This window comes from Lepisma saccharinum, chromosome 10 (assembly GCF_977018435.1).
Source record: "Lepisma saccharinum chromosome 10, izLepSacc3.1, whole genome shotgun sequence".
NCBI lineage: Eukaryota > Metazoa > Arthropoda > Insecta > Zygentoma > Lepismatidae > Lepisma > Lepisma saccharinum.
Genome location: NC_139238.1, coordinates 68,987,830 through 69,000,419, shown reverse-complemented (window position 1 = coordinate 69,000,419; position 12,590 = coordinate 68,987,830). Strand labels below are relative to the sequence as shown.

At 38.9% G+C, this 12,590-nt stretch overlaps 1 protein-coding gene across 5 annotated transcripts in view; it reads right to left on the bottom strand.

Annotated features, from left to right (window-relative positions):
• Ythdf (YTH domain-containing family protein) overlaps positions 1 to 12,590 on the bottom strand; it is a 68,357-nt gene that overhangs the window by 15,459 nt on the left and 40,308 nt on the right. For 3 of the 5 annotated variants that reach the window (XM_083129897.1, XM_083129898.1, XM_083129899.1), the window contains exon 4: positions 10,119 to 11,519. In XM_083129897.1, coding sequence (XP_082986023.1) covers positions 10,119 to 11,519 — 1,401 coding nt within the window. Of the gene's footprint in view, positions 1 to 826; positions 878 to 10,118; positions 11,520 to 12,590 lie in introns of all 5 variants that reach the window. The other 2 variants (XM_083129894.1, XM_083129896.1) reach the window with 1 other exon arrangement.

Genomic DNA, 12,590 nt, shown 5'->3' with positions numbered 1-12,590 from the left:
TAATGCAAGATGTGGAAGGAAACCATGTAAAATTATGTGCATACATGTAACCACACAATCTAAAAAGATTATAGAGATATGCTTGTAAGCATTTTCTTGTAACTTTGAATGCCAAGACTAAGCACTTAGGCTCTCTCCCAATCCACACATAACACCAGACAGTTGAATTTAAAAGACAATAAACACTACCGAACTGCATAAAAATAATTCACTAAGCTTTTGACCCTGTCTGAGTGTCATCACCAGGGATTACTCTTTGGTGGTAACACAAACAATGTTGATAACTTTTCTGTGATGCCTTTTGGAATGCACATGAAACAAAACAGCAATGGACACGGTGTCTTGCATGCATGCTGCTTTCTCTCTAGGAACCTACACTGATCCAGTAAATATATTCCATAGGTTTTCCAACTGTGTTTACCATGGTACATTTCGACAGGAGTTATCTTTTCCATGCCTATAGGAAGAAGTTTTATTCAGAACATGTGAAGGAAACCTGCTTATGTAAGGGGGAAAAGGTTATTTGTATCAATGTTTGTTTAACCATTGATTCGTACCTCTTGTGAAGTAACTAATTTCTTTTTCAATAGATGGCAGACCTTGGCATGCAGTTTATACTAAGTTTTTTCAGTGAGAATGTTTTGCCATCAATTACAATAAAAAAATGCAACTGTAGTGAATAAATGAATTAATTCACTTGGAAATAGCTCAAAGAAAATGATCACATTCCAAATGGAAATGACAAGACGTGCAGGAGGGGATAAGAAATGGTATCTGAGGAACATTCTTGGGGAACAACTAAATATTTTTCTACTTCATCCTTTACCTTATTTTCTTTCAAACTTGAGCCACTTTCTTCCCGAAAATTTGATGTAATCTGAGAAGAAAACAGGTTTCACATTAAATGTAATATCTGATTTGTAGCCCACATAAAAATGAAATTACGTAAAGGTTATTTTTAGTTCTGACTACCATCTGCTACTTGATTCTTGTAAATTTTATGACAGAAAATGTTCATGCATCTGGAATGGAGTAGTGTGAACACAAGTACTGGTCCACTAGGTGTTTCTTTTTAACTTAACAAGCAGCAGTACTATACGTTAAAAATCTCCAATGCTTCACCTCATATCTTAGGGATGCTTTGTGCTTCACGAGGGTAAAAAATATTGAATCAATAAGTTTAACATCCCATAAAAAATTCAACTCGAAATAGAGTAACATTTCTATTTAGCATAAGCATGATATACCACAAACTGGTGACTAATTTACAACATATACTACAAAAAATCAAACCTGACTGCAATAAAACGATCATAACATAGTTAAATAATCACAATCTCTTTAACATCAACAATTTTCAGTGAATGACAAATGACAAATTTAAATTTAGCCCATCCCTATAATGCACTCCTAGTGTCAGGAAAACTAAATCTACAAATTTAGGTCCTGCTTTCTCTTTCTCTGGTTATATTGTCTTGTTTCTGTCTATTACAAAGCTACAGGGTGGTCCTTGTACTATTAAAGTATTCATGTATTTATGTTCTCTAGCTGTCCTCCTCCGTAGTCGAGCGGGTTAAGGCGTTCACTCGTCTTGAGATCGTTCGCTGCGGGACGGCGTAGGTTCGAATCCGGCTCTGGTCGGAATTTATTCGGCCTGCGTATAGGGCCGGTGGCAACCCACCATCGTGAGGAAATTGGGGAGCTCCGAGTGAGTGAGCGTAATCCGGTCGAGAAGACCTACTATAACGGCTGGAGGTACGTCGGGCTGACCCCCCGACTATTCCAATACTGGTTGAAGATCTCCACGCTTAGAGGTGACGAAGGAAAGCGTGGGAGGGAGATCAGCAGTCGGTAGGTATGCCTAGGCCCTTCATGGGCTGTTGCGCAACGGATTATTATTATGTTCTCTAGCTATGACATGAAATTCAGCATTTTTCACATTGTCAAATTCTAAAATTTGAAATTTTAAAGATCTGCAGGTAATAATTTGAAAGTGTCTGATGGAGGAACTGTGGGTTCTCCCAAAGCGTTACAGAAAAATAAATGTGTTTATATGCTTGTAACAAGTGTAAACTAAGTAAAGTTCCTCATGCATGTAGCACCGTGCCATGAAGGCACATTTATTTAGGGGATATAGGGGTAGGGCCCCACACTCCTGGTGCTTTTACCCCCCCCCCCTTTCCCCCAAAGGTACCCATAAACTACAAGAGAAACAACTGGAAAGGGTGCATTCAAATTTAGAAAATGTGTCTAGAAAAAGTAACGTTGTTTCCAGATTGGGATGATCGGAAGGAAAAAATGTGGATGCTAAAATAATATGAGGATCCAAAGAAAAGACAACTGTATTTCAATACACACTTCAGATTTATCCTGCGAATTAGATGACAAAAAGCAACACATTCAAAAGATAAAATTCAGGAAGAGGAGGATATGGAACTCTGCCATTGCCAGTCCTGAGCCCCGATGAGAAGGGAGGAGGGGGAGAAGTAATATCTCCTTAAAAAAAATGTGAGTCAGCTGGCTCCAGCTGATCGTACCACATAAAGGCCACTTCCCAAGGTTACGGTGAAGTCCTCAATGGCAGATGCTGCGGAGGAGTCTTTTGGTACGGCGCAGATGGTGGAAGAGGCAACCCGCTCTCTTGGGAGTAATAAAGAGAGAGAACCACTGCCTCGTGTGGAGAAAAGGGATCTTCGAAGGGTAAGGGAGACAACCCCAACAGAAAAATCCAGTCTTGGTTCCAGAGATTGCAACGTTTCCCCACCGGACGGACACCTTATCGCTGGGCCAATCACCCGCACAGGCTCAACAACTGATTTAAAGAAATACAACATGCCTCGGAAATTCCGGGCAGAATCTAAGATGACGACTGCGAGATGTGAGATCTGAACTACCAGGGTGTCAAACCCAAGGATTGGATTACAGGGAATAATATTACCACTACACTATCATGGAGGCTCGGGGTAGTGCATTTTGAATATTTGGTCTAGGAATTAATTTGTGCGCCTGGACAAGAGATGGCGTAACGAGCGTATCGTTCCACAGTTCCGTGTAGCCACACATGCGTTGAAAACTCCTGTCAGCGCGCATCGTTCATAGTATAGGGCAGTTGTTTGACGTGTCAACAAGAGCATTTTGTAGTCAACTGAACATGGCGCAGTTCATGCCAAATAAAGTGTTTTTGCGGGGTGTTCTGCTTCATTATTTTACCATGCAGAAAAGTGCTACCGAAAGTCATCGTATTTTGGTGGAAGTGTATGGTGACCATGTGCTAGCTGAGCGAACGTGTCAGAAGTGGTTTGCATGGTTTAGAAGTGGTGATTTCGGCCTGGAAGACCAAGAGCGACCTGGACAGCCAAAAAAATTTGAAGACGAAGAATTGAGAGCATTGCTCGATCAGGATTCGTGTCAAACGCAGGAAGAACTTGCAGAAGCATTAGGCGTTGATCAAACAACAGTTTTCAAACGCCTCAAAGCCATGGGAATGATTCAAAAGATGTCACATTGGGTTCCACATGAATTGAAAGACAGAGACGTTGAAAGATGAAAAACCATTTGCGAATTGCTGCTTCAAAGACAGAAAAGAAAGGGGTTTTTGCATCGCATTGTTACTGGCGATGAGAAGTGGATCCATTATGAGAACCCGAAACGAAAAAAGGCCTGGGTGAAGCCAGGTCCATCACAACCGAAACGAGATATTCACTGTGCAAAGGTTATGATGTGCATATGGTGGGATATGAAAGGTGTGGTGTACTATGAGCTGCTGCAACCGGTTGAAACTATTAATGGAGAACGTTATCGATGACAATTAATGCGTTTGAAGCAAGCTCTGGCCAGGAAACGACCAGAATGGAAGAACAGACATGATAAACTTATTTTTCAACATGATAACGCTCGCCCACATGTCGCAAAACCGGTCAAAACCTATTTGGAAAATGTCAGATGGGAAGTTTTACCCCACCCGCCGTATTCACCAGACGTTGCTCCTTCGGACTACTACTTGTTCGATTGCATGAATAACGATTTGATTGGACAGCGGTTCACTTCTTCAGAAGATATCGAAAAATGGGTCTCTGACTGGATCGCTTCAAAGGATGAGGACTTCTTTCGCCACGGAATCCGTAACTTGCCTGACAGATGGGCGAAAGTGGTGGCTCGCGATGGACAATATTTTTCTTAAGGTATTTATGTATTTTGTGTTTGAACTACAGCTTCAATGTGTGCATAACGACCGCACGAATTAATTCCTAGACCAAATAAAAACAAAACAAAAAAAAAGTTGTGAAGAAATCACTATTTGAATTTAAACTGCAAGTTGTAATGAAGCAGGAGAAGGAGGATGCCATAGAGAGAGGGGAGAGGGATGTTTATTTTTTAATTCATATAATTAGGAAGTCTAAATCAAAATTATCTGTTTATTATTGACTTTTATAACATGGCATATTTTTATTGCTACATACGTGGGCTGTAAATTTAGTAGTGGCAACACTGTCAGGAAGAGATGATAATACCGTGCATTTGCTATCAGGCATTGAGCATTGTCAGTTGTGTATGTACGAGGTTGAAAGGAACACCCTAAAACATGTTTACAAAGAAAGGTAGATCAGAGTCTGTGGATCAAAATCCAGGTGTCTCGTTGCAAAAATGTACGAGAATGTCATCAAGACTTGCATGAAGCCTGTAGCAACAATATCTAGTCGTATCTGATGGGTAGGTGCATCTCTTGAGGAGGTTGAGATGTGTCAGTGCGAACAACCTCAAGAGGAAAACTTCATAATGCAGTTTCCCATATTGTCACAACTGTGCAACCTTCAGACTTGACTAGGTATTGTTGCTACAGGCTTTATGCAAGTCTTGATGAAAATCTCGTGCATTTTTGTCACGGGTCACCTGGATTTTGATCCACAGTCGCTGTTTTACCTTTGTAAACATGTTTTAGGGCAGTACCCAAAATGGTGTTCATTTCTATCTCATACACACACAACAGCACTCACTGCACCAACCACTTTTGGTACCCCGCAAGTCGGCATGGGTCCCAACTGACAATGCTCAATGCCTGATAGCACATGCATGGTGTTATCACCTCTTCCGGACAGTGTTGCTACTTTTAAATTTACAACCCACGTAGAATCCCCATGGTAGAAATTAAAGAATTTTGTAGTTATCAACTGGAAAAATAAAGAAACACACATGCCATCAATAGAAACACCTCCCTAAAATAAGCTTAATTTGCAACAGGACTATAGTTCTCGCCAAAAAAACAGTCCAGTCAAGGTCGGAGTTTCCCCTTGCCTCCTCCACACCCCTGGTCCTCCAGGGTTGCCACACTTCTTCTAAGTTGCTCAGTCGACACTTCGAGCGTTGTACGTATGCAGTTGATTTTGTTGGTTGAAACTGTTGCTTATTGCCAACACTAAGTGGGTGACCTTGACTGGACTGTTTTTGTGGCGAGAGCTTTAATAACCTTCATAATACTAGCCTTACACTGTTGGAGAAGTGGCGTGCTGTTGGTAGGGAAGATAAATTTCACAAGATGAGATATTTACACATTTTATTTCTGCCAGAACTATGTCAGCCACACAGAAGTACAATGAATGATGCATGGCATATTGGACCACCAGAAAGTATAGAGTGCCTCGGAGCCCACACCTGATGACAATTTCACAATAATGGGTACTGGGATACAGCACTTATGCCATAAGCGTAACCTAGCAGGGGCAATGGGGGCACTTGACCCCCCCCCCCAATTGAGGCTTATTAAAAGTTATAAGTTAATGGAACTATTTTAACCTCCTGGAATCTGAGGAGCAAAGTAACGAGTAATTTTTATGATTTTGCAAATGTAACAATTATTTATCAAAATAGTCTTGGATATTTACCGTATTTACTCATGTATAATGCGCACTTCCTTCCAAAATTTTTGCCCCCAAAAAGTGTGGTGCACGGAATAATTTTTTTAAGTTTACGGAACCCTATCATGTTATATATCGTTGTAAAGTTTGAATTCTGTAGTTTCTGAATATGGTAACAGTATTCCATTCAAAATGGCTACACTTATTTGCAATGCAGTTGAAATAAGCTCATTACAAAATGAAGGAACGTTCTGATTTTTATGGTACTTTGTTGACAATTACTGGGATATATAATAATACACAAAAATTTATATTATAAACTTTGCAATGCATGTGTGTCACTGCATTGTTCTGAACAGTTGTATTTGTAGTTTTGTTATTTAGTGTTACTTTTCTGCCACTTTTTGGCAAATTGCAACAAAGAGGATGAGTGATTAGATAAAACTGATTGAAGGGCAATAAAAAATAACACTAAACATAGGCTGGTGCTCATTGAGAAGATTAAAACTTGCATTCAACCACCAAACCTGCTATTCTGAATAGTTTGCACCAGTAAAAACAGGTATAATTTTGATAGTAATATTCCATCACTTGGGGCCAAATATTGAGGTATGTACATTATTAAAATTATATAATTATATACTGAGTAACAACATGTTATGCCTGGGAAACCACACGCGCACACACACACTTATATTCGCACAATATCCCTTTGGGCCCAAGGTCTGCCAAGTAGCTTCTGTTGGCTGACATGTGGTCTGTGCAATGATTGATTTATTTGGATTATTTCACTTCATTTTTCTGCCACTTAGCTCATCGTAAAGACGAGGAGTGATGATAGAAAGAAATTGATGAAGGTACAATCACAAAAAACACTCATTTGAACATGGTGCATTGAGTCCCATCACAACTATTATCTAGTAAAAATGAAGGAAGTATTTATTTGTGAGCAATTAAGTTGCAAAAAGTAGATTACACAAGAGACCGTGCTCCCAAGTTGCCAATATAAATATTCTTTTTACATCGAAAACATTGTATGCACATGCTGAAAATGGAGTAAAGTATGGAAATACTGACGCAATTAAACCTAGCCATCCAAATCCACTCGAGAGTAGTAACAAAATAAGGAACTAGGAGTGTAATTATAATGTTAGGAGCACAAAACTTGATTTGCCTAACCTAATCATATAGGAGATGGTAAAAATACAAAACATTATAAGCAGGGAAGGGATTTAAATGTAAACATATATTTATGTATGAAGCTAGAATCAGTCATATATTTGTATTATTTTTGTACATAATGTTCAGTTTTTATTTTCCATATATTAGGTTTTGGCTCATATTTTAGTTATTTTTGCATATTATTTCCATATTTGAGAATATTTCTCAACATGTACTCCATATTTGCACACTAAACTACATGTCCCATGTGACTGACAGAGTTAGGTGAATTTCTTGCGAATAACTAACAAATTTGAAATACAATCCCATTACTTCTTGCGATTTTGAACACAGTTTTAGTCAATATAAATCCATCTTAAGAGACAACAGAAGGAAATTCATGTTCAAACACTTCCAACAAAATTTTGTTATTCATTGTTTTGGAAACAGAAAATGAAAACATTTTTGTGTTGTTTCACAATTAATGTCAGTAAGTGTACTGTCAGTGTAAGTGTACTGTATTTTATGTAGCTCATTTGTGTCTCATATTATTAAAAATGTAAATTTTTACAATTTTAAGTCCATACTTAACTCCATATTTTGGTGAGAATAACTAAATATGTACACTGCCTTCCAAAAGTTAAGCACGCAATGCAAATTTTCGAAAGCGTATTTTAATTTGAGTGGCTGAAAATCGCTGCAGATGTAGATAAAGTTTTTATGTGTACCTTCCTTTTTGTAAGTAGAGAGTGAATCATCTGTACCTAGGTGCTTAATCTGTGCTATTGAAATAGTATAAAAGCAAGGATTTCGTGCAAGAATCATCACACTTTCGTTGAAGACACCAGCATTCCGAAGGGTTTGACGTGCATTTAAAATATGATATGAAGTGTTTATAACATTTGTAGGATTATTTTTGATAATATTCGTGTTTCTATGGCTGAAAGAAGACTAATAACAGATAGTGAGCGCTGGCGTGGTGTCAGACACATTGAAGCAGTCAGTCAATCAAACATGTCGCTATTTTCTTTGGCATTGATCATTCAGTAATTTCTCGATTATAGAAACAATTCCAAACAAGTCAAACAGTTGTCCGGAGACCTGTGCCCGGTCGTCCAAGGGTTACCGCCCCCTCTGATGATCGATATATTGCTATAGTAGCCAAGCGGAGTCGACGACAGACCTTCACAACTGGTACATCCATGGTTGCAGCGACACTTGGTAAGACAATATCTGCCAGTACTGTGCACTGAAGGCTCCACATGAAGGGATTGTATGCCCGAGTACCATGTGTTTGTGTTGCACTAGCCATCCAAGCCAGAGAGGCAAGATTAAAGTAGTGTTGTCAACATGTAAATTGGACTGTCTCCGATTGGTGCAACGTCCTGTTCACGGACGAGTCCACATTTGCCCTGGAATCAGATGATAAGCGTGTAAGGGTCTGGAGAGAGCGAGGCACATGCTATCAGGCCAAGAACATCATCGAACATTACGCATTCGGAGGTGGCAGTGTCATAGTGTGGGATGGAATTTCAATGGGATATCGCACTGAGCTGCACATTTTTAAAGGCGGTTCTGTGACGGCTGGGCGGTATCGGGATGGAAGTCCTAGATCCCATTGTGAGACTTCGTTGCACCAGTTGGTCCTGATTTTCTCCTTATGGAAGATAATGCCCCCAAACACATTTGCTACTTTCATGTGCAATTTTGTGTTAATCAAAGCTTTACTTTTCCATTCTTGTTGATTTTACCATCGCGTGCTTAAGTTTTGGAAGCGTGTTTATTTACATATTTAGCACATTTTTACTACATATAAATTCGTTTCCTGATTATAAGTAATCAGTATGCCTGCTCTGTAGGATGTGCAATATATGAATGAACTATAAATATGCATGCCTTACATAATTGGAACTTGGCCCCCTCACAACTCATTTTCAATTAGTTCCCACTAGGGATTGGATCCAGGAATGCTAGTACCAAAGGTGAGAACACTAATAATTTTAATTGAAAATTACTCTAAATGTGCATGTAGTTTTGTGATCCCAATTACTGGTACAGACCCCATATTATTTTACATATCTTAAAAACTATTTTATCTCCATTAGGACAGTTTGAGTAACAAGAAGCATGCACTGTTAACACAATAAAACAGTATTAATCATTGGAACAAGTAACATTAAAAAATTAAATGTCAATGTCAATACAATCTTCGAGTGCTAATTACTGGAAAATTAGCCCATACCATGATTGAACTCACATTAACATTTCATTCTGTGCAACCATATCCATTATATTTTGGATACACCACAAACAATTTTAAATTATTGTTCTCTTGACCCTCCTCATTGCCACAACTATCACAACATTGTTCATAAAATGAAAGAAATACAATACAATTATTTAAATGAAGGGCTTCATGAATGTTACAAGATCAATCTATGGAACCGATATTAGATACTAATTTTTGATATTTATACTACTTTCACAAATAAACTTCAGTTTTTCAAGTTCAAAAGCAAGTTCTTTCTCTGCAATTACAGATATGAACTTAAGTTGTTCAAGCAATGGACCATTATGACAGAGAGAAAGTGCAATTCAGGAGAATAAAAGAAAGTATGGAATAACATACAATTTATTCTTTTGCCCTTTTATTTCAACACCAAATAAATATTAAATGTACATTTTGTAAAACTCAAAAAAAGTATCTGAAGTAATCCATAAAAGTTCCACATTAGACAAGTTCCACGTAAAAAAAAATTAGATGAGATGACTGGAATTTCAACTCTCCACACAATAATCAAGGGAAGGAGTAAAAATCAAATTAACAGTAATTGATAAGGCTGACACACTTATAGAGAACAAACAGTAACATACGTTCAAAATTCAATGTAAATGTTTTCTCTAAAAGCAGCACATACTACAATATTAATTTTTTATCGTTATTGCACATGGGAAAAATCAATACATATAAACTATTCTAAATCCTTTTACATATGAACAAATGTACTACAATGCTATCTTTGCAACTATCGGACAATAATATTACCAAAATTTGAAAATGTATGAATGCTACTTTACCCGTACCTTTCAGTTTTCTGTACATACCTTGTTTAATCCAGGAACATGGGTTGTAGTCATGGCCTTCCGCTGATCTTCCTCTTCCTGCCGTTTTTCATAGTGGACAAAGTCATCAAAAATTGATGTTGAATGCCGATATTGGTGAATTATCTTCAGTACCTGTTTTCCTTTCTCAAACGGCACCTCCTGCGTATCACGGCTATTGGTCACTGGTTTGTTCTCGTTGTTCTCCAGCCGGATATGTCTCAGCTGCACATTAGGGACATCTTTCACATAGACCCACTTCACACGAAACTGGCCCTTCCATTTGTCCTGCGACCACACTGAACTAGAAGCATGGTAATCCACTGCGCTTGTCATCTGGGCCATACCACAGAAATGACCTGAACCGTTCACTGAAAAGAAGAGGTAGACGGGGCCCTTGCCTTCACGCTCCCGAAATGCACTGTCCAAGCGCTTGTTACCATGTTCAGTACTGCACCAAATCTCATACTTGATCGAACGATGAATGTCATCTTCTGAGTAAGATTTAATCACGAAGAATCGAGCCCCTTTGGCACTCATGTCATACTCTGCAGGGTTGTAATTATTCTTTATTCGAAGTTCATCTAACACAGGATGGGAGGGTAAGGGAGTTGGTGGATGGTGATGGGGATGGTGGCTTCCGGTACCTGCTGGTGGCTGCTGCTGCTGGTGAGGGGGAGCCGCGTATGATGCCGGCGGCCCACCCCGACCGCCTCTGATCGTTCCCCAAGCAGGCCTAGGAGCTGGCGGAGGGGCAACGGGTTTTGGTCCGCCACCATTTTTGCTTTCCCAAGTTCCAATGTCCATGTTGTGTTTCCCTGGTACCATTGGCGGTGGCGGCATGCCAGCCTTCTTCTTCATTTGCGGCTGAGGTTTTGCAGGCTGACTCGCAATGCTTGCCCATGTCATCTTCTTCGGAGCTGGCACCATTGCGCCACCTCCAACTGCGTCCATACCACTAGCTTTAACAGCGTCCTGTTTTGCAAGGTCCTTCGAATCTGCCTTTCCATCTGTGAGACCAAGTCCTTGCATCCCCTGTTCCACAGCTTTGACACCCCTATCATCATTTGATCCATACACACCACTTTCACGATAGTAATCATCATAGTGAGGTTTTCTAGACATAGAATTACCCCAAGTAGAATAGTCCCCATTGCCATGAAAATAATTGAATCCAGGTTGTTGATTGAATGTCCCAAAACCTCCTCCCCCAAACATTCCATCAATGCTGTACGAGTCATGGCCCATCTGTCCTCCATATCCACCAAGAAATGTCATAGGATCTCCACCATTAGACCATGTGCCGTCTCCAACACCGAACGCCTGGTATGGGAATGAGGTTCCATAGTAACTTGACATGTACGGGTCTGATGCCATTGATGTTGAAATTGGGGTGTTGTAACCCTAGAAAGAAAAATAACCAGTTAACACACATCTGAATTAGAGCAAATAACCAGTTAACACATATCTGAATTAGAGCAATGTAGAAGATAATTACCAATACCATGACTCAATTCAATTTATGTAGTATTATGTAATTAAAAACAAACTAGATTTCTATACAATTACTCAATGGAAAGTAGCAGCAGTAGAAAAAAATGAGTTGTACTATTGTTCTGAATGGAATTAAATGTGGAACTTCAAGCTTTCCGGTTAAGTTATGCGGAAATGTTATTTCTGAAGAAGCATTTGTGAATATCTTTCTTTATTATACACTTTAGAGTGCTATATGACCCCATATAACCTTGTAAGAAATGTTTTATTTGAAAAATACAGCTCAACCTGGGACCAAACCTGGTTCCTTCACATTCTGTGTCAATGCCCAATCAACTGAGTTACAAAGCCAAACTGGTTTTACCACAGCTTTGCATTAGATCTTAGTGTCAATATTCACTAGCTTATATCAAGTACTGTACAGAGCATGTTTTATCAGTTGTACATGACCAGGAAAAAAAATGCACGGAACACAATTAAAAATGCTATCAACGTTTTGCAGTTTGCAATTAAATCACAATTAACCTTGCCAATGACAGTGCCAAACTGGCAAAATATTTTTATTGTGCGTTCCTGGTCATCTAAGACTGATGAAAACATATTACAATACATCAGCATGGAGTTGGCACATTAAAGATGAGTGCTTTTTTAAAGGCATATGGGGTAATTGTTAATTGTAATTTTGTTCAGTCACCATTAACTTCCAATTTATACAATAAGATAGCAATGAAAGAAGTAAAACAGAATTTGAATGCTAAAGTTCAAGGAAGTGAAATTAGTATGCCCCGATTTGCAGATGATATAGCACTCGTAAGAGAGGATGGAGCAGATCTTAATAAAATAATAAGCAAAATGGAAAAAGTCCCCCAGAGTGGTCATAAGATGAAAATAAATGTAAAAAAAAATAAAAAAAAAATGTAATGGCATGCAGCAGAAAACCCCAAACAACAAACATGACGATAGGTCAGAATTGAATCGATG